At 38.8% G+C, this 21,056-nt stretch overlaps 1 protein-coding gene across 1 annotated transcript in view; it reads left to right on the top strand.

Moving 5' to 3' along the window:
- Positions 1-21,056, top strand: part of ITFG1 (integrin alpha FG-GAP repeat containing 1) — a 71,403-nt gene that overhangs the window by 10,167 nt on the left and 40,180 nt on the right. The window contains exons 7-8 of the mRNA XM_059857051.1: positions 12,034-12,095; positions 13,925-14,009. Of these exons, the coding sequence (XP_059713034.1) occupies positions 12,034-12,095; positions 13,925-14,009 (147 nt within the window). The remainder of the gene's footprint in view (positions 1-12,033; positions 12,096-13,924; positions 14,010-21,056) is intronic.

Here is a 21,056-nt window from a genome sequence, read left to right as displayed (position 1 = left end):
AGTTACTTAATTTTAAAATCTATCATTTGAAAATTCTGGGTTTTAAAAAACAACTTTGAAAATAAATATCCTAATAGCATTTGCTACTTCTCGATGATAATCATAACTACTGCTTGTTCTGAATGATGTTGTGTTCACCCTTAAAGTGGTGTTTCCTTCTCTTCACAATGCTGTACTTAGTATTCGTGGCAACTGCATCAGGGCTGCAGTTTTTTATTTGAGTATGGAAATAGGTAGTTTGATTCAGCAGAATGTTTTTAAGACTGGACTTAAAATTTGCTTTCGGGATTTCATTATGACTTCATTCTATTATGCTGCAGAGAACTGTGTTCTCCCTTTATTTTGTTGGGGTATTTTGTCAATGTGATTCAGTTACCATGGTGAATCTGTTTATCACTTACATACCTGGCTCATATTTCCAAGCACATTTAAATATTGTGATAAACTTAATTTCTTCACACACTAAATTAATTCTGAAGTGCTTTATCTTCTGCTAGATGTGCAATGTACATCAATTCATATATGGTAATTTTGGAAAGAGAGCTTATCTTTTTCCTGTTTAGTTGCATGGGAATGAGAGAGGAACGAGTCCATAAATTTAATTAAGATGCTTATAAATGTTGGGGATTAAGTTAATTGCTTTAGTATGCAGTCAAACCTTAATATCCAGTTCTGGCACATTGCTATGTGAAGCTGTCAAGTAGAAATTCCAACTGGAAAATTAAATATATGGTTGCTTACCATAATCAGTGTCATGTAATAACCAGTTCTAACACACTTAGCTCGAAAAGCCTTCTGGAATTTTTTTTTAGTGGCATAAGCAGCATAGATGAGCATTCCAGGTAGCATTTTAGGTTGAGTGCATTGAAATCTAAACTCAGAGGTGAGTAAAGGTAAGAACTCTAAGATTGTTTCATTAATTGGTCACAGACTGATCAATTTTTCAAGGTTTTTGACAGCTGCCAGACTAAAGAATGTTCCAAGAGTTCTGGTTAGTGCTGCTGCTGTGGAAGCTTCTCTATTAAATAGAAATGAGAGTCAGGATCTTTGTGTGGGTAGTGCTGGGAGCTTTTATAGAGTCACATCTATTTTTATATCTCAAGATGTGAGTGGAAGCTCCTGTGAAGCTCTTCCCATAAAGATCCTGACTTTTACTTTCTTGTAGCAGCAAGGCTGTGACACCTCGGGCTGAGGTACTACGTTAGGGTGTTATGTTTAGTGCTGTGGGAAGTGTTATGTTACAGCAACGTGGGGAAAATTGTAAGGAAAATAATTCATTCTGACAAGAAAACAGGAGAAAGTGTTAATATTTAGTATTAATATTTTTTAAAGTAATGTTTTACTTTTAGGGTGGGAATGATAATTTTTTTTTACTGTCCCTATGAAGATGGGACTAACCAAGAATAAGACATGTTGCTGAAAAATAGTATCAATATATCTGATATTTCATGACTGGTGTGTTTTTCCAAGAGTGCTTCCTGCCAAAATGAAAAGTTGCCAGTTGTCTAGTCCTGCCTGTGCACTTGTGGCAGTTCCCTGACATCAGCTCTAGTGACTGCTTGGAACTGGGGCTGCTGAGGAGCACAGTTCATTGTCACTGGAGTTATTAATTTGATCCAACTCACCATGCAGGATTGTCAGAGCAGATGTAAGCACAGGGAAAAGGTTCACTCCTCTTTCAGTAGCAGCAGTTGTAGGCTGCCTTTAACCAAGCATGAAATTGTACCTTGAGTCTCACTGTGCCTCTTCCAAAAAATACCTGTGCAGTGTTTTCACCACGTCTGCTCTAATTTGTGTGTCTGTACAGAGCTGGGCAAGTGACTCATAGGTAGTCATCAAAGTGGTCAGGTGATAGAAATTCAGGAGGAAAAAGGGCAAAACAACAAAAGCTGGAAGTGTGTGCAGGACTGGTGGGAAATGCACTGGGGCAGGCAGGGCACAGGCAGTGCTGGGTACCAGTGTTTCTCCATGGCCTGGCCCTGCTTGGTGAGGAGGAGAGCATTCCTGTGACTCAGTGTTCACCCACACAGCCACTCTTCAGCAGGAACAAAGCCTCATTAGGAGCAGGGCCTGGTGCACATTAGAATCATATTAATTAAAAAGGAGGCATTAACAAGATGCAGGGGAATAATCTGCCTGCTGAAATCATGTGGCCCAAACCACTTAATAATCATGGGATTTGGTGCTGCTGTGGGATTTTTGGACTGAAATATTCAGGCTGTTTACTCACAGGCAATGCTACTGTTCATGATTATAAGGATATAATTGCACCTAAAATGGATGGAGTGATTTTTGTTTACAAATAGATCACCAGGACATTCCATTTTACTTATTCTCCGTGGGGTTTTTTCGCAGGTATTTTTAAAGGTTTTTCTAATATTCTGCAATATTTTGGCACTCTTTCTATTCTGTAACAGATGCAGCCAATTTGATGATTTTTAGCTGGGCTATTTTTGGCAACTCTATCATTATAAACAGCTTAGGAGATTTAAAGTGTGCTTGACATAAAACAAAAAATCCTCTCTGGGCTGAGAAGCTTTTTGCTAGTTTATTGCCTAACCCGTTTTCAACCTGCTGATATTAAACACTCAGAGCAGAGCTTTTAATTGCCACACTTCTCATGCTCTGGGTGAAATGAAGTTGAATTGTTACGATTTCATTATAGGAGAACTTGCTCATAAAGATGTGTTTAATCCCTAACAATGCTTCATGAAAGGCTAACAGTGTAAGGATTTTATAATCCAAAAATCCTCTAACCACAACAAAGATAATACTAATCTTTCTTGGTCAGGGATAAACTGGGCTGTTTCAGAGAGTAATGCTGCTGCTGTTTTTAAAGAAAGCATCCTCATGCAGAAGTCTCAGCTCCCTAGAATTATTAATTCAGTAAGGAATTCTGAGTTAGACCAGGAATTTCATTAAAACCATGCAAAAATTTGCAGTATAAAACCTTTACCAAAGGGTCTGTATGTGCTTAATGCATAAACTAAATGGCAAACTTTCAAGTGTCCTTTGCATACATATTGAGCATGTGTTGCTCCAGGGAGGAGTGTCTGCTTCACAGAGTGGCTGAGCTGAGAGGCGATGTCTGGAAATGGGCTGGTCAGGCAGCCTCCCATCACTGGGACATGGCACTGAGGCTGCAAGGTGAGGAGCAAATGTGGTGGCCCTTGTTACAGCAGGGCTGTTGGGTGTCCAGTAATTCATACTCACACTTGGCATTAGTTCTTTTTCACAGCTGGCTTAGGAGAATAATCTCCAGCTAATAATAATAGGCTGTCTGAACAGATTGATGTTAGGTGTATTTTACAAAGCAAACAGTCCAGGTGAGCATTTCCAAAGAAGGATCCTCAAGTAAGAGGCCTGTCTTAAAAATACCACAGGAATTTTTAGGATAGTGATTATTTTGCTTTGTCATTTTTTTCTAATTAGACAACTTCATTACTTTTATTGTAAACATCCTACAATGTCAGCTATTCACTTAGTGCTAGTGCTGTCTTTCTAATCTTGGGAGGGAAAAAGCCAGGATTATTAAACCATAAATTAGTTTGCATTCAGAAATACAAGTCTTCTACCAAGAAGTCAGGCCCTACAAACACTTTTAAAGGGCTCAAATACATGAGACAAGCTGCCTTGGACTGTGAATCCTACTGAAACTTCATACTGTACATCTGTCAATGTATCCTTGAATGCTGTGAAAAATAGCTGATGTATTAAATACTCTGTGTGTCACTTGGATATGTGATTCCACAGTTTGGAAGTCCTGGTTTTACAGCTGATCTCATGTTGAACACTAGCACGTGGTGTGTATAGTTGAAGATATTTCTGGAGCTGTTTATATAAAATGAAGGAAAAATTATAAATTTGGGTTTGGGAAAACTAAAGTGGAAAAATCATTAGTCAGAAACAGCTTGCTGTCAGCTAATTGCTAGTCTCTTTACTGATTTCTGGTGGTTAATTTTCTTATGTTGTTTTGCTTTGGGAATTTAGAAACCTAATGTACCAGAACGTTCACAATGTGTTTTCTTTTTGATTCCCACTTAGTTTAAATGTATAAATGTAGATAGTTTTCTTCTTGCAAACCAGTCACTGAAATCATGGGTGATATTTCTGTTGTAGTCATTTAAACCTAGATTCTGAAAATAGTCTGACGCTCAATGTCAGATTCTCTGGTCATATTTTCAGTGAGTTTGCTCTTCATGGAAGCTGCTCATCTCTCTGCAGCTCATATTACCAGCAGAGCTGATTTTCTGCAGTAGAGCTGCATTCATTCACTATTCAAATCATTGGCAAACAAAGTATCTGGTGGCATTTTAAAACTTGGGTGGGGCACGGGGGTGTGTGTGCATATATTTGAAGTCAATTTGTTCTCTCTGGTTCTGCCCCCTCCCTTACATTTCTCCCCAAGCAAATATTCAGTAAAGCCATGTCACTGTGTCATATGTTGAACAGGTACAATTTTTTAAATTTCTTAGCTGTTTTAGCTCTGATAGCAGAGTTTACCTCTGAGTTTATAGCAAATAACAGAGGCAAAAAATCTATCATGTAAGATAGACAGGATATATTTCAGAGGGCTTCAGTCTGTAAAGTTTTGTGGTTTTCATTATTTCTATTCCTTACATGTTTGTAATGTCTAATTAAAAATGCTTTGGGTTATATGATCCCCTGTCACCCTCATTCCTCCACTTGCTCCTTCCCAGTGTTCAATCCTACAGGAAGTTTCAGCTCATAAAATCAAACCAGAACTGGGTTTAGCTGCATCTCCTCCTGCTGCTGGGACTGGGCTGCTGTTGCCAATGGCTTCTCTTACTCACAGCTTTCCTTGCAGAGAGAACCAAAGGATGGGTAGAGATCATTAGAGAAAAGAAAGAGCTTTAAGTTTAACTTCTTTTTTCCTAATCTTTCTTGAGGAGCCCATTATCTCTGCTATCTGCTTAGCAGTTTTAATTTTAAAATTGTCATTATGAAGTGTCTCAAAAGCTATTCCTTTTGCAATTTTTAATTATATACTGATATAGTTATATACACTGGGGAGTTATATTATGTTTTTATGGGAATCAATAACTTAATACAGGTGAGAAGTAAATTGGTTCTGCCCCAAATAGCATTTTGTTGAGAAAACATGAATGTGAAAATGGGTTCTGAAAGCACTCTTGAGGGATATTATTTTCTGTTCCTTGAAACAATGTTGTTGCCCATATCCTGAAAACAAAGAGCACTTTCTGTCTGAAAGCTCATGTTTAAAAACAAGTACCACATGTAGAGGGTTTCTCTACCTGAATGAAAAACTTAGGAACAGAAGCATGAAATTTGTAAGATTTTGTTTTCTATTTTGATGTAGTAAAGAAATAAAACTGATTATATCTAACTTTTTTTGTATAAAATTAGGTTTGTGCATAGTAGAAGTATTGTACAATTAATATTGCATAGTTACAACTAAAAAAATTGTAAGTAATGTTTGGTTTTAAATACTTTTTTTTCCACCAGTGTTCAATCTGTAATGTAAATAGAGGAAAGTTATCTTTTATTTTGCCTTGGGTTTTAGGGCATTTAATGATTTTAATACAGTTGTTACATTACCATTCTATCAACACACTGGAAAGCAGAGATTTTAAGTTCAGCACATTTTTTACATGTAGATAAAGCAGGCACTTTGATCTCCAAAAGTAACTCCTGCTTAGGGAGTATGCACAGACACTCCTGTTCTTCCACATTGATGAAATCATTTTTAGGCATGTTTGAAGTGTACACATAAATGTTCTAATTGGGTCCTGCCTGGTCCATGGCAATAGTGTTCATAATAAGGGCACTTCCCCCCCTCCTTTATCAACTTAAACTTCTGAAGTCAATGTGAAATGAAACAGTAACTTCATGTTGTCTCTACCCTGGTGGCTCCTCAAGACAGTCAGATGCTGGGGGGTTTTATTCTGAAATAAAGCCCTCTGACATTAAACAGAAAGGTCAAAACAGTCGTTAGTGAAATGAATGCTCCATCTAAAAATAGCACTATTTTTATAACACTCAAAAGTGACAGAAAATAACAAGGGTAATCAGAAGTGAACTTGGAGCAGGTTCTGTATAGTTAGGCTTTATTGCAACTTCTAGTTCTAGTAAGTAAAATCAGGGGAAGTAGGGTGAGACTGCACTGTATTTTTTTACCCTGACATGTTTTATTTACTATTGATGAAAAGATTCATTGAAGCTAACCAGTTTGAAGCAGGTTTCAGAATGAGCAGCTGGGGTGCTGTTGTTGCTGTTTTCCTTTCTAGCTCTTGCTGCCTTTCTCAGCCAGCCATCAGTAGAGGCCAGGGATTCTGGAACCCTTCCCTTCCAATGTGCCTCTGGACTGTGGCCAGTGTTTGGGTGCTGAGCTGAGGGCAGGGGGCCACAGGCAGGAATGGGTGCACAGGAGGGGAAGGGAGGTGGAGAAGAAATCCAGGCTGAAGGCAGAGGATTTAGTTGGAGGTGGTGAGGAGCAAACCCTGGATGAATTTCTATAAAAAGAGGATGTTCATTTCAGATGGACTTGAAGTTCTTAGAGGGGGAGTGACCTAATGGTGTGTGGAGTAAGGGAAGCAAGGCTGGGTTGGGAGGAGTCTAAGAGTGGCTGTGTGAGAAAAACCATGGGATATGGATCAGGGCTGGACCTGCTGTCAGGTATGGAGGTAGGTGGTTGGAAACTGCCTATATGTTTATTTCTGCAGCAAAAAGATTTGCAGGAAAAGTAGAAATGCTTTCATGTTTAACGTGTTCAAATGCTGTCCTGCATTTTAATCTTTTTATGGATTTCCTTTGTCATGATCCATAAGCTGTTGCAATTATCAGAGCTGTTTGGGTTAGAAGGTATCTTAGATCTCATCCAGTTACAACCCCCTGCCATGGGCAGGGACACCTTCCACTATCCCTGGTTGTTCCAAGCCCCATTCAACCTGGCCTTGGACACTGCCAGGGATGGGGCAGCCACAGCTTCTCTGTGCAGGGCCTCACCACGCTGACAGGGAAGAATTTCTTCCTTATTTCTAAGCTAAACCGGCTCTCTTTCAGTCTAAGGCCACTCCCCCTTGCCCTATCTCTGGATGTCCTTGTCCAAAGCCCCTCCCCAGCTCTCTTTATGTCCTGGAAGGGGCTCTAGGGTTTCTCCTCCAGACTGACCAGCCCCCAGCTCCCAACCCATCTCCACAGGAGAGGTGCTGCTGCCCTTGGATCAGTTTGGTCCAGGCACTGAGTTGTCAGCAGCTGCTTTTCTTCAGTGCAGGTCTCTTGTTCCCAAGCCCCGTGGCACAAATGCTGTGCTCCTGCTGCCCAAGATGGGCCACCACAGACAGCAGTAGTTGGGTAAAGCTCCTTTAGGTGCATTGCACAAACATTGCCAAAAATGTAGCTAGTGTTCAAATTACAATTTTAGTGTTTGTGGCTGTGTCTGGGGTGACTTGGACATTGATACAGGGTAGTTCTAAGTGCACTAAATAAACTCAATGCAGTCTAACCAGTCAAGTTTTGTGTTGCTTTTGGGGGAGATTTTTCAGTCTTCAGTGGGCCATATGTTGATACAGTGTCAAAATTCCCTGATCCTGTCAAATAAAGATGGATGGAAGTACTGTGCTTCCTCTGCAACAAGCTTTAGGTTCTTGAAGCTAGGACCTTCCCTTTTACATGCAGAAACATACATTCTAATAATCTCTTTCCTTTTTTTCTAAGAATGTATGCTAAATTTGGTATTTTTCTATATATATATTAACTGATGATCAGATGTAGCAGAGCTGGGATAGCAGCATCTCATTATTAAGCCAGTTAAATTAAATTATAGCCAAATTCGCTCACCAACTCACTTTTTAGGGTAAGTTGTGAGTAAAATGCTAATACACAGTGGTTTTGTGTTGCAGCATTATGAGATACCTTCTGTATTAAGTGTCTGGTGTATATTTTAGTTGATTTTCAGTATTGTAGATCTAAAATGCTGGGTAACCTCCACGCTTCCTTATCGTATTCTCAGGCTGTTGAATTTTGTTGATGAATATTCCAATTACTTATGTTGTATTTATGTTAATCACTGGCTGTTAAATCCAAAGTAGGAAAGTGTATTTAAATGTGAACACACTTTGCATTTGTTTAAGAGAAAGATTTCCTCTGAGGCAGTATTGCTTTTTACTTCTATCCATTCACTTAGGCCATAGATGCTACATCTCAGGAAATCTGCCTGAATCTGACAAGATCTTCCCCCATCCCAGCTACTGAGTATTCTCCTTATCTTTGCTGCATCATGTCACAAATTAGGGATGCAAGAAATGCCCTGCGGGCTTAGTCTAGTGGTCCATCCAGCTAGCTCAATATTCTTTCCCTGGCAGCAGCAGCAGCAAAGTGGATTTTTTTCCTCTTCCTGTTTCATATTTCAATTTCTATATCTACAGAATCTACAGCTACCCTAGGGCTGTTAAAGATACCCCCTTGCCTGTTGTTTTTAGCATCCCTTCGTGTACCTGTTGTGTGGTAAAACCATCACCTTTGTGTTTAGTAAAGAATTGCTTGTTGAGCTCCAGATTAGTTGGTTTAATAACCTCAGGTTGGAAATATCTCTCACTATGCTGCTATTAGGGTCATAGGGATTTGAGCAGCCCTCAATACTTTGTGCTTTTTAAACTTAGAGATCTTTATGGAGTAGATTCTGTTTCTAACAGCTGAAATTGCAACCTGAACTGCCTTCCAAAGGCAGTGTGCAGCATGTCTACAGACAAGTGACTTTTTCTGAGCATATTTAATATGATAGGCATTCCTTGTAGGAACAAGGGGCCGACTTTTCTTGATACAGCCAGAAACAAAACAGAAATGTTGCAGTTTTCAATGTGATTAGTATATTGTAATACAAAGAGTGTAGAAAAGATCTGTAAATGTCTTCATTGTTGTGTAACCCTAGTACTGATCATACAGATATTAATGCATTTGTTGGCTCCATCTGTTCTCCTGCAGCTCTTACATATTTAGGAGTTTAGTAATAATAGACATGGAAAGCAGTGACAGTGAGGTGGGAGATAGATTGTGGACACCATTCCTTTGGAAAGGAAACATTTGCAAGGATTCTTTGCTGTTAGGTATTTCAAAAGTGCACAGATTCTTACTTGTTGCCTCTCTGAGATGCTCTTGGGGTCAAAAAACTTATATAATCAAACCAGAAAGAATCATAAAGTAAGGTAGGTTGAAAGTAACACTTGGGAATTAACTGTTCTAGAACATTGTTCCAGACAGGGCTTGTGTTTTCTTACACATTTCTTTCACAAACTTGGGAGACAACACTTGTAATTCTGAACTATACAGATTTGTGAGGAGTTATTGCAGGTGTCTAAATTGCATCACCTTTTTATACTGCTGTTGCAAAGAAATGCTTTTGTTTTGCTTGGTTTGAAATTTCTGACATTCTTCATCCAAATGGATAATTACTTGTAAATATTGACTATTGTACTTGGTTTCAGTGCAAGAGAGTTTAATCCCAGAATCGTGCATGAGCATTTCAAAGTTGTAGCTTCTAAGAAGGCTTAAGGATAAGAAAGAGGACAATTGGCAATAAGGTACCAGTGGAACTGGCTCAGAGGGCTCTAGAACTAGAGGTGGTGTTGTGCCTGTATTAAGTTGTCCTGTGGGAAATCACAGCTTGTTCCTTTAATGCAGGAGCAGTGTGGCACCAGCTCCTCTACACTATTTTTAGAAGATTATCTGCTCTCTTAGCCTGCATTTGCATTTTGCCAGTGCAGTGTGACATTACAGCAGCCTTGGAACTGCTCTGCTGTGTTGGTTCCATTTGTTCTGTACAGTGTTATGTGCCTGGAGTTGGGAAAAAGGAGATGGAGGAGTACACGGAGAGGGACAGAGAGCAAAAGTCATTTACTGACTTTAAAGAGGAGCTGGTTTGGGGGAGGGAGTTCAGAGCAAAACAGGAATGTTGCTGAATGGAATTGTCTTTAAGCTGCTGGAGAGAAAGGCACGTGGGCAGGAACAACCCCAGCACCAGCACGGGCTGGGGGTGACCTGGAGCAGCTCTGAGAGGGGCCTGGGGGTCCTGGTGGACAGCAGGAGCCAGCACTGTGTCCTTGTGACCCTGAGGCCAATGGGATCCTGGGGACTTTGAGAAGAGCATTGGAGCAGGTCGGGGAGGTGACCCTGCCCCTCTGCTCAGCCTGATGAGGATCACTGGAGTGCTGTGCCCAGCTTGGGCTCCTCAGTACCAGAGAGACCTGGGGCTCCTGGAGCAGGGCCAGCCAAGGGTGACACAGATGGTGAAGGGACAGGAGCATCTCTGGTGAGGAAAGCCTGAGGGAGCTGGGGCAGGTTCTGGCATGGTGCCATTGGGTGAGTTCAGTCTGGTGTTGGCAGCTGTGCCACTTTGTCTCAGTCTGGGACAGAGTCCCAAAATGTGGGTAAAGAGCATTAGCAGAGGGAATGCTGAGTTACTGCTGGCCAGGATCTCCCCTTGCACCGAGGACTGACTCATCCCTGAAGGTGGGAGGTCAGCTCTGCAGTGAGAGATGGAGTCAGGGAGGTGCTGGGGAGAGCTTACAGAGCAGACAGAATGGCTGAGGGTCACCAGCCTGCCCCAGCTGGGGAGCAAATGCTCATCCTTGGCTGGCTATTTCAATAAAACACTTCAGAGCTTGTTGTAGCATGACCTGGGAGCAGCAGAGCCCAGAACTCAGTGTAAATTTCAGTACCAAGTACAGCAAGGACAATACTTAAAATAATTATTTAAACCTCAAAAACATTTTTGTAAGAGATACTGGCTTTTTGACCTGTAGGAAAATTAGTTAAGGCTTCTGTTATTTCATGTTTCTCTTTCTGCCCCTGAGAACATACTGGATTTTTTTGTGTTTTTCTGGCTTATACTGATAGTAATGAACAGTATTGCACAAGCTTCCTTCTAGATGCAAAGTTAATATTTGAAAGTATATATAAATTTTCTAACTTACATTTATACTGTTATCAGATTATTTTCATTACTTCAGTCTCACCTTCAGGAAGTCTTTAAGTATCACTGTAATTCATTCCAATGAAGCACACACTGTCATGCTTTTCATGTGTATGCTGTAAAGGAAATAGCCATTTCAGATATTCAGAGGAATACAATTAAATGGTAAAGCTTTGAAGCTGTAAGGGGAGAGACATCTATAAGGAGAATCTTTGTTGTTTTTTGTGTGTATGTGGGGTTTTTGTTTGGGTTTTGCTTGTTAGGTGTGGGGAGGTTTCTAGTTTTGTGGCTGTTGTTTGTTGCTGGGTTTTTCCCCTGGAAGACCATATCCCTTATTGTGCCATTTGAAATTCCCTGTACAGCCATCTACCTTCTTATTCAGTAAAACACCTCAGGGTAAAGCGTTAATGTTCTCTTTTCTTTTTTTTTTTTTCTTTTTTCTGCAAAGTAACCATTGTGTTCTAGCTCAAAGAATGGCAGTTGAAACTGCAGGGAGGGAGGAGACAAAGAAAAAGAAAACAGGTGTTTAAATCTTAAGGAGCAGTTTTCTTAAATCTGGTTTTCCTAACACTGGATTTAATTTTTAAAATTTTTTTTATTCCTCAACATCCACTTTTTTTTAATAAAAGTTTTTTCTTCCCATTTTTCTCATTTGGGGACTTTTCTAAAAGGCAGTAAATAAGCTTCTCTTTAGGCCTTGCCAGATAAATCCTTTGAAGCTCTATTTTGCACTGTTTTGATGTTTTAAAGAATTTTAGTGTATAGGAAGCCAGAAATATTTCTCCATCTACTTTTCTTCTCCTGTCAACAGTGTATCTGTTGTTTAATCCACCATATCCCAAATAAAAGTCTAGTTGATATTTATTGATATCTATTTATACAGAAGAGTACAAGACATGAAAATAGTTTTGAGGGTTGTGGTTTTAGTCTTTCTTACTTACTATATCACTAGAATATAATGTATTTATAACTTCTAAAATATAGGTAATATTTTTTAAATTATATATATTTACTAAGTGATCAAATATTTGTGTGTGTAGTCTACTGTTAAATATCTCCTTTCTCTTATATTTTCCTCACAGATTTGTTCCTTACCACATCACCAAATTCCAAAACCATTCAGTTTGAGACATGGGTAAATAAGGTAAGAAAGAAAACACAAATAACCATTCTGTTGAAACACAGACACGTTATATACCCCAAAGAGTTATCTTCTGACATTTGGGGATTTATAGATGGAAGACTGATCAGTTTAGTTTTATTCTTGCTGTCTGAAAGATTTTTTTTTTTATTTTATTTTAAGTGGGCTTTGTTAGATACATGACTCTAGGTCTTGGATGAGATTTTCTGGGACAAAGGTTCAAAATGTCACTTCTGACTGTTACAATACATGTGCAAGTTACATTTGAGTAAATCCCAAGTCCTGTTAACTAAATATCATAACTGAAATTCAGGGGTGAGGAGTAATAGATCAAGGGATTAATAATTTATTGAGATTCTGCTTTTGTATTGTCTAACCTGGCCAGGGGCATCCTTTGTACCTTGTTATCCAAAAGGACTAGAGCTATAAGTTCACTTTTTAATGATGATAGAAAGTGCTCAGTGTGTTTCTTATTAGTTAAAGGATGAGATTTTGCCTGAAAATGAATCCAGCAGATCACAGTGAGTCACTGCAGAACAGAGTCTTGTCTGAGAAAACCTGGCCATCTTTTCCCAGGCAAGAGTAATGAAAGCACTGAGTCATGAATCCTGTATTTACAGCTTTAGGTAGACTTTAAAAATCGTTGGCTGTTGAGTGTTTGTAAGTACACAAGGTGTTTGTCCTGTTAGTGGGGTTTCTTTGAATTTTCTTACAAACTTTGGACTCGTATTCTAAATGCAATCCTGCATTCTACATTTTGTATTGATAGATTTGCTTATCTTTAGAAAGATATGTATGGAACTACAAATCTCTTAACTGGTCTATTAAAAGCTGGTAAACTGCTCTTTGCAGAAAAAAGTCATTCCCTTCATTGATGCACTATAAAATGCTTTTTAAATATTTGCCTACATGAGATCTGCTTGTAGGGCTAGCTAACTAAGGGCCTCTTCTATTGCCCTGCATGGAAGTGCATCAATATTCATTTTTCTCATCAGAATCACTATAAATGATATGTCAAGGTAAAGATTTGTAGGCAGACATGCAGTACAAACAGCACTAACTGTGTCCAGAGTTGCCTTGGAGTCTGCAAACTAAAGATGACATGAGTGCTGTTGGGTATGGATAACTCTGCTCCATTCCCAAGCCTTTGGCTCTGTGCCTTGCTGGGCCTTGGTGTGCAGAGCACTGTGCTGAGCTGGTGGCAGTGACTGGGGAAGGGGGCCTTGGCTCCTCTGACATGGCTGCCAAAACTCAACCCCTTCATGTGGGTTTGTGCCAGCTGTGATCCACTTCTGTGATACACCAAGACCCAGCACTTTTTATCTTTCTGATGGCATAATAGACTATGGTTTTCTCTAGGCCTAGATTTTAATAAAGGATAAATAAAACAAGTTCTAAGTCAGTTTATTTCCTAATTAGAAAGCAAATCAGGACCCTATTTTTAATTTTTATGCAGGTGTGTTGTTATACATTACATATGTCTATAAAATCACATGTTAATATGCAAAAATGCACAGTAGTATTCATAATCACTTAATTATCATTTAGATAATGTTGCTGAAATAATCCAATCTCTTCCTCATAGCATAGCAAAATTTATGGAAATTGTGTCTGAATATTACTATTGATGCATTTCCACAAGAATCCAGGAAGGATTAGAAATGCAAAAACTCAGTCCCAATTTTTGAAGAGAGCAGTTTTTTCTGTAGCTGGGATGTCTCTTATCTGCTAAAGCCCTTCACTAGTGCTCTGTATTTTCTTTGGTTCAAAAGTGAGTTTTTATCACTTACTCTGCAATTCAGTATTTCCATCGTCCTTGTCCTGTTTCCTAGGATGGGAACTTCTCGAAAGTTGGAAAAAGTAAGGAAGTGCCCAGTGGTGCCAAAGTCATTGGACAGTCTGTGTTTGCAGATTTTGGTGAGTTTGCTTCTTTTACACTGCCCTGAGTGTTGCTTTCTCTTGTTTTGGTTAGCTGCTTTACACCAGAGAACAAACCAAGGTGTTTAGCTCCAAATGGGGCTTTTTTGTTTCTCTCCTTTTTCTCTTGAATGTGCTGTATTTGTTTGTAAACCTTGAATTGTCTGGGAATAATTATTTACAAATTCAGATTTGGTTAGCCCAGTACATTCTGCCTCACATGTATCTAATTTTTGTTGCTTTGAGGTGTGATACTACACTAAACTTAATTTTATCAGACACTTATTATATTTGTCATGATTTTAATTTTGTTTTCTCTAATCTTGTTCAGAAAATGTTATCTGATTAAATGTTTCTAAATTCTTCACTTGTACAAGCTAATAAAGACTAAATGAAATAAAATTACTTCAATAAAAACTGCTGGAACATGGTAGAATCTTAATGGTTGTAATTGGAAATTCTGGAAGGCTTTTGGACAGGAGAAAAATATAATTTATATGTAAATCTATTTTTGCAAGGGTTAGTGAAAGCCTGTATTTTTCTATTAGAATGTACCTTTCTAGTCAGTTGTGGCTTATCAATGTTTTTGTCATGTTACAGAGAATGGGGCATGTTGGTTTTGTAGTGCAGAAAATACTGTTTTTCTTTGCACTAAAATAGCAATTTCCCAACCAGAGGCAAAGTGTTGCAGGCCTGACTCTGCTGACATAATTGACTGTAAATAACATCTTAAAAAATTATTTACTGTATTTATACAACACACTTCTTACAATGAGACTGACCCTGTCTTCAAATGTTGAAACAAGGCTATTTTTTGACAACATTTCCTTCAAAAACTTCTTTTAAAGAAAATGACAATTTTTAGCTTCTTAGAGTGTGACCCACTGGCTCTGTGCTGCCACTTAGAAGGTTTGGAGGCTGACCTGTGAATGCAAGGCACCTCTGCTGGATGGGCAATGGTCCTTAGATCAGATCTACAGGAAATGAACTCAGGTAGAGCCTGAACTGTGCCCCAGGCTCCTCTGTGAAATGTTTGCCCCGTTTTCTAAAATCTTTGGCAAGGTTTTAATAAAATATTTTACTATTTATCTTCAAGTTTGAATACTTACCTATGTAATATATGAAGGAAAGAATAGAATAATACAGTTTTTGCAGTTAAAAAAATTAAGTGTGCTGGGTCTTTTGTAATAATTTTCCAAGCTGATGTTCTGAATAATGTGTCTTAATAGATACTAAATAGAAATTTTTGTATAAGTTTTTAACAATGGCAATGTGAAGAGCTATCTTAATGTAGGATAATTTTATCTCTATCTTAGGTGGCTAATGAGCCCAAATGATAAATCATAATCTTAGAAATTCATAATAATTAATGGAATTGTAATAAACCCTGGGATATCTTCACAAAGAGAAGTGGAACTATTCCAGTGTTAAAGCTAAAATTTTAACTGTGTGTCTAAATGGAGTGTGCAGTGCTATGGCAGGGCAGTGGTTTGGTAGAGCTGAGCTTGGGAGGAAGGGCAGTGGCTCAGGGGCTGCTGGGCTGGAGTTCCAGCACCCTTATTTAATGCCCTCACTGGTCATTATCATCAGATCCATTTGTTCTGCACCAGCCCAACAACAAAGGGGCAGCATCTCCCATGATGAGTGTGCTGCTCTGGCACAATACCTGCATTCACCCACTGTGCTATGTCTGCTCACATCTAGGTACTTCAAAGTGCTGGCTTTGAGCATATAGCTGCTTGTGCTGAGCTGGAGTTACAGACAATGCATTACTAGAAATGGATTGTCAGACTTGAACCTCTCCTGTTTTCAGTTTTCCATTTGAAAACTGACAGAATAATGATTGTAAGTCGAAGGAAGTTCAGGTATGATGGTTTGCAGTTTGGAATAATGTGGCTATCTGTAATGGGGCTCCCTGATTGCACAACAAATCAAAATACCACAATGAAATGGAAGATGAGATATATTAGTATGTGCTGCCTTCTACCTTTGGCAGGTTTTGCCAAGCTGTGCATGATGCAGAATGTGCTGTGCACTCACACTCTGCTGTGCCACAGGCATCCTGCTCTTGGCACGGGGACACAGCCTCTGGCACTAGAAATGTTCAAAATACAGCACAAGCCTCTGACATTCTTACTTCTGGGTTGCTTGCCTCTATTTTTCTTCCCCTCCTTGACATTTTCTGTACCTCACAGCTGATGTGCCAGCTTTGCCATTTGCTAAAGGTCTCAGAGGGTTCTGTGTCTCTGTGCTTTCCCTCTGCCACTTGTCATGAATTAACCGTGTGCCTGTTGGGCTCTGCAGCGGTGTCAGGCCAGACGTGAGCTTGGGGCTCTGCCACTTGGGCTGCTGCCTTCCCTCTCACACCCACCTTTGTGCTTGTGCCTTCTTGCACTCCTGCAGTGCAAGGTTCTGATTTACTGATCACACCTGCCTCTTAACAAAACAAGCATTGTTGCAAAAGGTGACTTTGTCTAACATTCTTTCATTGCTTATGAAAATTTTATTTGAAGAACCCTTTCCAGCCATGAGCATTTACCAGGCATTTGAAAAAAGGGGGGAGCTTTGTTTAAGATTCTGACTGAGAGCTTCCAAAAGCAACTAATTTGGGGTAAGATTTCCTTTCTTAAACTGAGCACGTTGAACAACAGCTATCAAGTATAAATTATTTGGTTAAGTGGAGTTGGAAAAACCAGCAATTAGGTGACTCATGAGAAGCTGTCACAGATGTTGGTTTAATCTTAGTACCAAGTGTTCCTGAAGTACTGAAAAAATAAAGATTTTTTTCAATTAAAAAAATATGCAAATGTATGTTTGTATGCATCTGAAAGTCCAGTACATTTATATATATGTGTGTGTATAGATTTTAATGGAAAATTACATAGAAGGATGTGTGTGTATAGCAATACATTTATGGTAATGGAGTAGACCTTCCACTTCATGGCTAAGTTGGAACCTCTGTAATAAGTAGCACTTCCCCCTGTTACATGATAGCAGTGATTTGTACATCAATCTGATCAAAGGACAGGGAACAATTGACAAATTTGTATTGCCCTTTTAAAAATAAATCACAAATGCCTTTTGACATCTATTACAAATGGCATATCAATTGATTAAGGTGAGCAGAGTTGGACACTCGAGAATGCTGCACTTATTTAGTTGCCACATTGCTCCAAACAAGTAAGAGCTCTTCATTATTACTTTTCCTATTCTTCTCATGTCACTATGGTAATTGCAGTGCAGTGGTTGCTATAGCAAAAATGATTAATCCTGCACTGTTGTTATCTGTGAGCTGGCAGAGGAGTTTTATAAGATCTGCTTGTACTGTCTTTAGAGGAAATCATAGATGTTGTCTAGAATTCTGATAAATACTTGCAAGTATATAGAGAGTTTTATTAAATGGCATTTAAATTACTAGGAAAATGTTATATTTTTAAAGAAATTGAAGGATTTCAATGGGACAATCTGAAAATGACCAGTTTTTTTAGCATTAGATGAATGTGAACCATGTTTTGGACACAATAACCTGCTATTTTCTCATTAATTTAAAGATTAATGACTTGTTTGAAGTAGTGAGTCAGAAATTATTAGCACAGGGTATTGTGCTGATTATACGATCCATTAATTCATTTCTATAGGAAACTGGTGTTGTAATTGGTATTTAACTATGATTGGTTCAGTTGGATAGCAGAGATTTAAGATCATCCTTTGGTATCTGAGACTGTGAAAGTTTGATTAATCAGTCATTGATTTTGCTTAGTTAAGGCAAAGAACTTTGTTTTGGCCTGTATTTAAAGGAGAGGGAAAATGGCTTTTTGAAATCAAACTTGATCATGGTGTCCTCATAAGTAAATACAGCACAACTCCTCCTTTCTCTAGGTAGCTTTTAGCCAACCCAGTCCCTTTTTTGTTTAAGTCACCATTTGATTTCTTAGCTACTGCTCTTTCTCTTCTCTAAGAATTTTGCATTCACCCCTGCTATGCACACTTTTTGAGTTATGCTATGCTTTTTGAGCAAATATGGGTTGGATTTGTTAAAGTTCCATCAAAGTATTTTAGAGACCTGAACTCAATTTTTTCTCATATTTAAAATCCAGTTATCCAACTAATAATCCTAAGAGAATCCTTTCTGTTCTCCCCCCTACCAAGTAATTGAGCTATTTCATGTATGTTAACTACTTGTATGACATGTGGTAGTAATTATCACTTTCCTTGTAGGAAATGATAGCTCATTATTGCCAATTAATTATGTTTAAAGAGGATAACATAAGAGGATAACATAGTGCCTAACCTTTGGGGGTTTTTTGACCTTTCATTGCACTGTGCCAAATGCATTTTGTTGAAAGATTTTTTTTTTTAGTAGACCTTCATTATCCTGCAGCTGAATATACTTTAAATGCACTGCTTTTCTTCCTGCAGTTGCATTTTGATTTTGTACCTTTTAATTTTGTCTGTCAGCTTCATTCTAACATCTGAATTTCTTTTTTCCCTCAGGATGTTGCATCCTCAGATGCAGTAGCAATGTATCAAAGGGAAATTTTAATGGTACATTTTGGTAAATAACCCCTTAAGAAAAGCATTCTCCTTTGAGCATTGTGTTGTGAAAATATTTAGTGCTTCTGTAGTCAGTGAAAGGATTCTCTAAGAACCTTAAGATGCGGGGTGACAATACTTCTGTGTGTGAAATGCTCTGCATATGAGGAAAGCTGGGTTTACTGGGACCAGTTTGGGTGAAAAAGGTATGAAAGTTAATGGAAATGAGGCCTTCTGAGAGACTTTAGATATGGAAGGGATTCTTTTAGCACCAGATGCACTTCTGAAATCGCAGTGTATAGAGACATAGCAAGATAATTGACACTTGTGTTTTGAGTCCCTGGAAGTGTATTTAGGAGCTCTGTCTGTCTTCTTTGTTAATTTGTAACCAGCAGTGGTCTTCAGTGATACCTCAATGTTTTAAATGTAGTTCTCAAACTGTCAGTTTCTGAGGGGGGAAATCAGGTTCCCATGTTTTGCCAAGGTCTTTATCTCCCTGGAAGAAGAACTGCTGTTGTTTCATATTCATTTTTGTCGAAGGGGCTTGAAACTTAAGAAGAACTTCTTTCTTTCCAACAATAAATTTGTTGTAGCGCTGCGTGTGTCACTTGGTTATCAGTTCCTTGTTGAACGACTCCACAGGATGGAATTTTTCTTTGGCCCTGTTCATGGTTGGTACAAGAGGAGCTCTGGGCCCAGGCTGAGCTGACCCAAGGCAGTTCCAGCAGTGGCTTGCCTTGCTTTGTGTTATCCCTCCCTTCCTTTGGCAGCACCTGGAGCTTTGTTGCCATGGGAGCTTTGAACATGTGGAACATCACAGAGCTCCAAATGTACAGCCAGGCTTGGGAGTTTGTTTTAACAGGAAACAGGTGAGACAAGCAGCTTTCAGCAGAAACAGCCCAGGAGTTTTAGCAGTGATTTTGTGCGGTGTGGGGGCAGTTCACATTGTATTTGCTGCAGTTTCTTTTCCCTTTGGATCACAGCTAGTGCTGGAATTTGCATTTGAGGCAGAAGGCTGCACTGTTGGCTCTGGTGCAGCCTTGAAGTCTCACTGTGCAGTTTGCTGGCACGCTGTGTTTAAGTGCTTCTATGCAGTGGAGCTGTGAATATGGCTTCTTTGGAAGGACTTAAAATCAGAAAAAAAATCTTAATTTAAAATCTTGATTTAGTGTGAAGGAGAGGGTTATGAGGATTTCTTTAATGTCCACAGAACTTTGAATCATCTGTAAAAGCTCTTTGCATCTCTTTTTTGAAGTGATGATTCACATTTGCTAAAGGCAGCTGACATTGATTGTTTTAAAAATGTGTAATTATCTTAGTAATTTATTATAACTGCCTCTGTCATGACCATCTCACTGAGCACCTAAAGGCACAGAGTGACAAAAGAATTCTAATGATTTAATTACTTGAGAAGATAAATTTAAAATAATCAGCTTTCAAACAAACCTTTATTTTATTTGAATATCCAACTCAGTTGTACTTATTGTAGGCTTCTTGCCTGCCCTAGAAGGGTATTGCTGTAGTACAGCCCTGGCAGGGCTTTTTTTTTCTTTTTCCTCTTATTGTTCTTCAGAACTGTTAATTGAAGACTCATGAGAGAGGATACTGAGAACTGGGCAAAGACAAGAGGGAGAGATGTGTGAATGAGAACTTTGTGGTATATGAAGGTTCTTGTTTTTATGTTCAGAATTATGAAAGCTGACTGTCTTGGCCTGTATAGTTAACATATTTCCATTTCACCAACTAGTTAGGGTTAGAAAGGACCTCTGCAGATCATCAAGTCCAACCCCCAACTTGCTAGAAAACAACTTCTTTTCTATTTTCCAGAACTTTAGGAAGTTACAATGATCAGTCTATGATCTCAGAATAACCCCAAAAAATTGATTCCATTTTTGTTTTTAAAGGAGCAGAAGATTACACTGCAGCAAAAGTACAGAGAATTTAAATTAAAAAGGTTTAGATTATACACCCACCAAAAGCTGTCTTGCTCTTCATAGCTACAACTTTATCTTGCAGTATTATGAAACAGTTTTGGAGTGAGTGATCACAGAATTGTCATTTCCCCAGTGCCATTTTCTTTTCAGAGCCCATGTTGGAAAGTACATTGCACTAGCATGAATCTAAGAGTCCTTGAACCTGGTGGCAAAAGGGCACTTTTGTGACACCTTTTTCTATGTTTGTTAAGGAATTTGAACATTGGGGTTGAGTGTCTTTTGCCTAGGTTTACTCATGCTAAGTAAGTTACAAGTGTGTGTGTTTTATAAGCACCTCTCTGGTACCTCTGGGTTTGGGGAGAAGTTTCTTGTGTGGAGCTCCTTTGACCATTTGCTATATGTGAATTCAGTTTAAAATGTGTTCTCAGACTGTAGTACCTTGATATTGCTTTTGGAGCATCTAACAATTCTAATAACATTTTGTTGTGTTTAAACTGATTGGCAAGTTTTTTTTCTGCTCTCTCCCATTCAAATTTACTTTTAGAACACATTGAAAATACTTGATCTGTGTGAACATTGA

Source organism: Haemorhous mexicanus, chromosome 12 (genome assembly GCF_027477595.1).
Source record: "Haemorhous mexicanus isolate bHaeMex1 chromosome 12, bHaeMex1.pri, whole genome shotgun sequence".
In the NCBI taxonomy this organism is placed as follows: domain Eukaryota; kingdom Metazoa; phylum Chordata; class Aves; order Passeriformes; family Fringillidae; genus Haemorhous; species Haemorhous mexicanus.
This window is presented reverse-complemented; position numbering and strand designations above follow the sequence as displayed.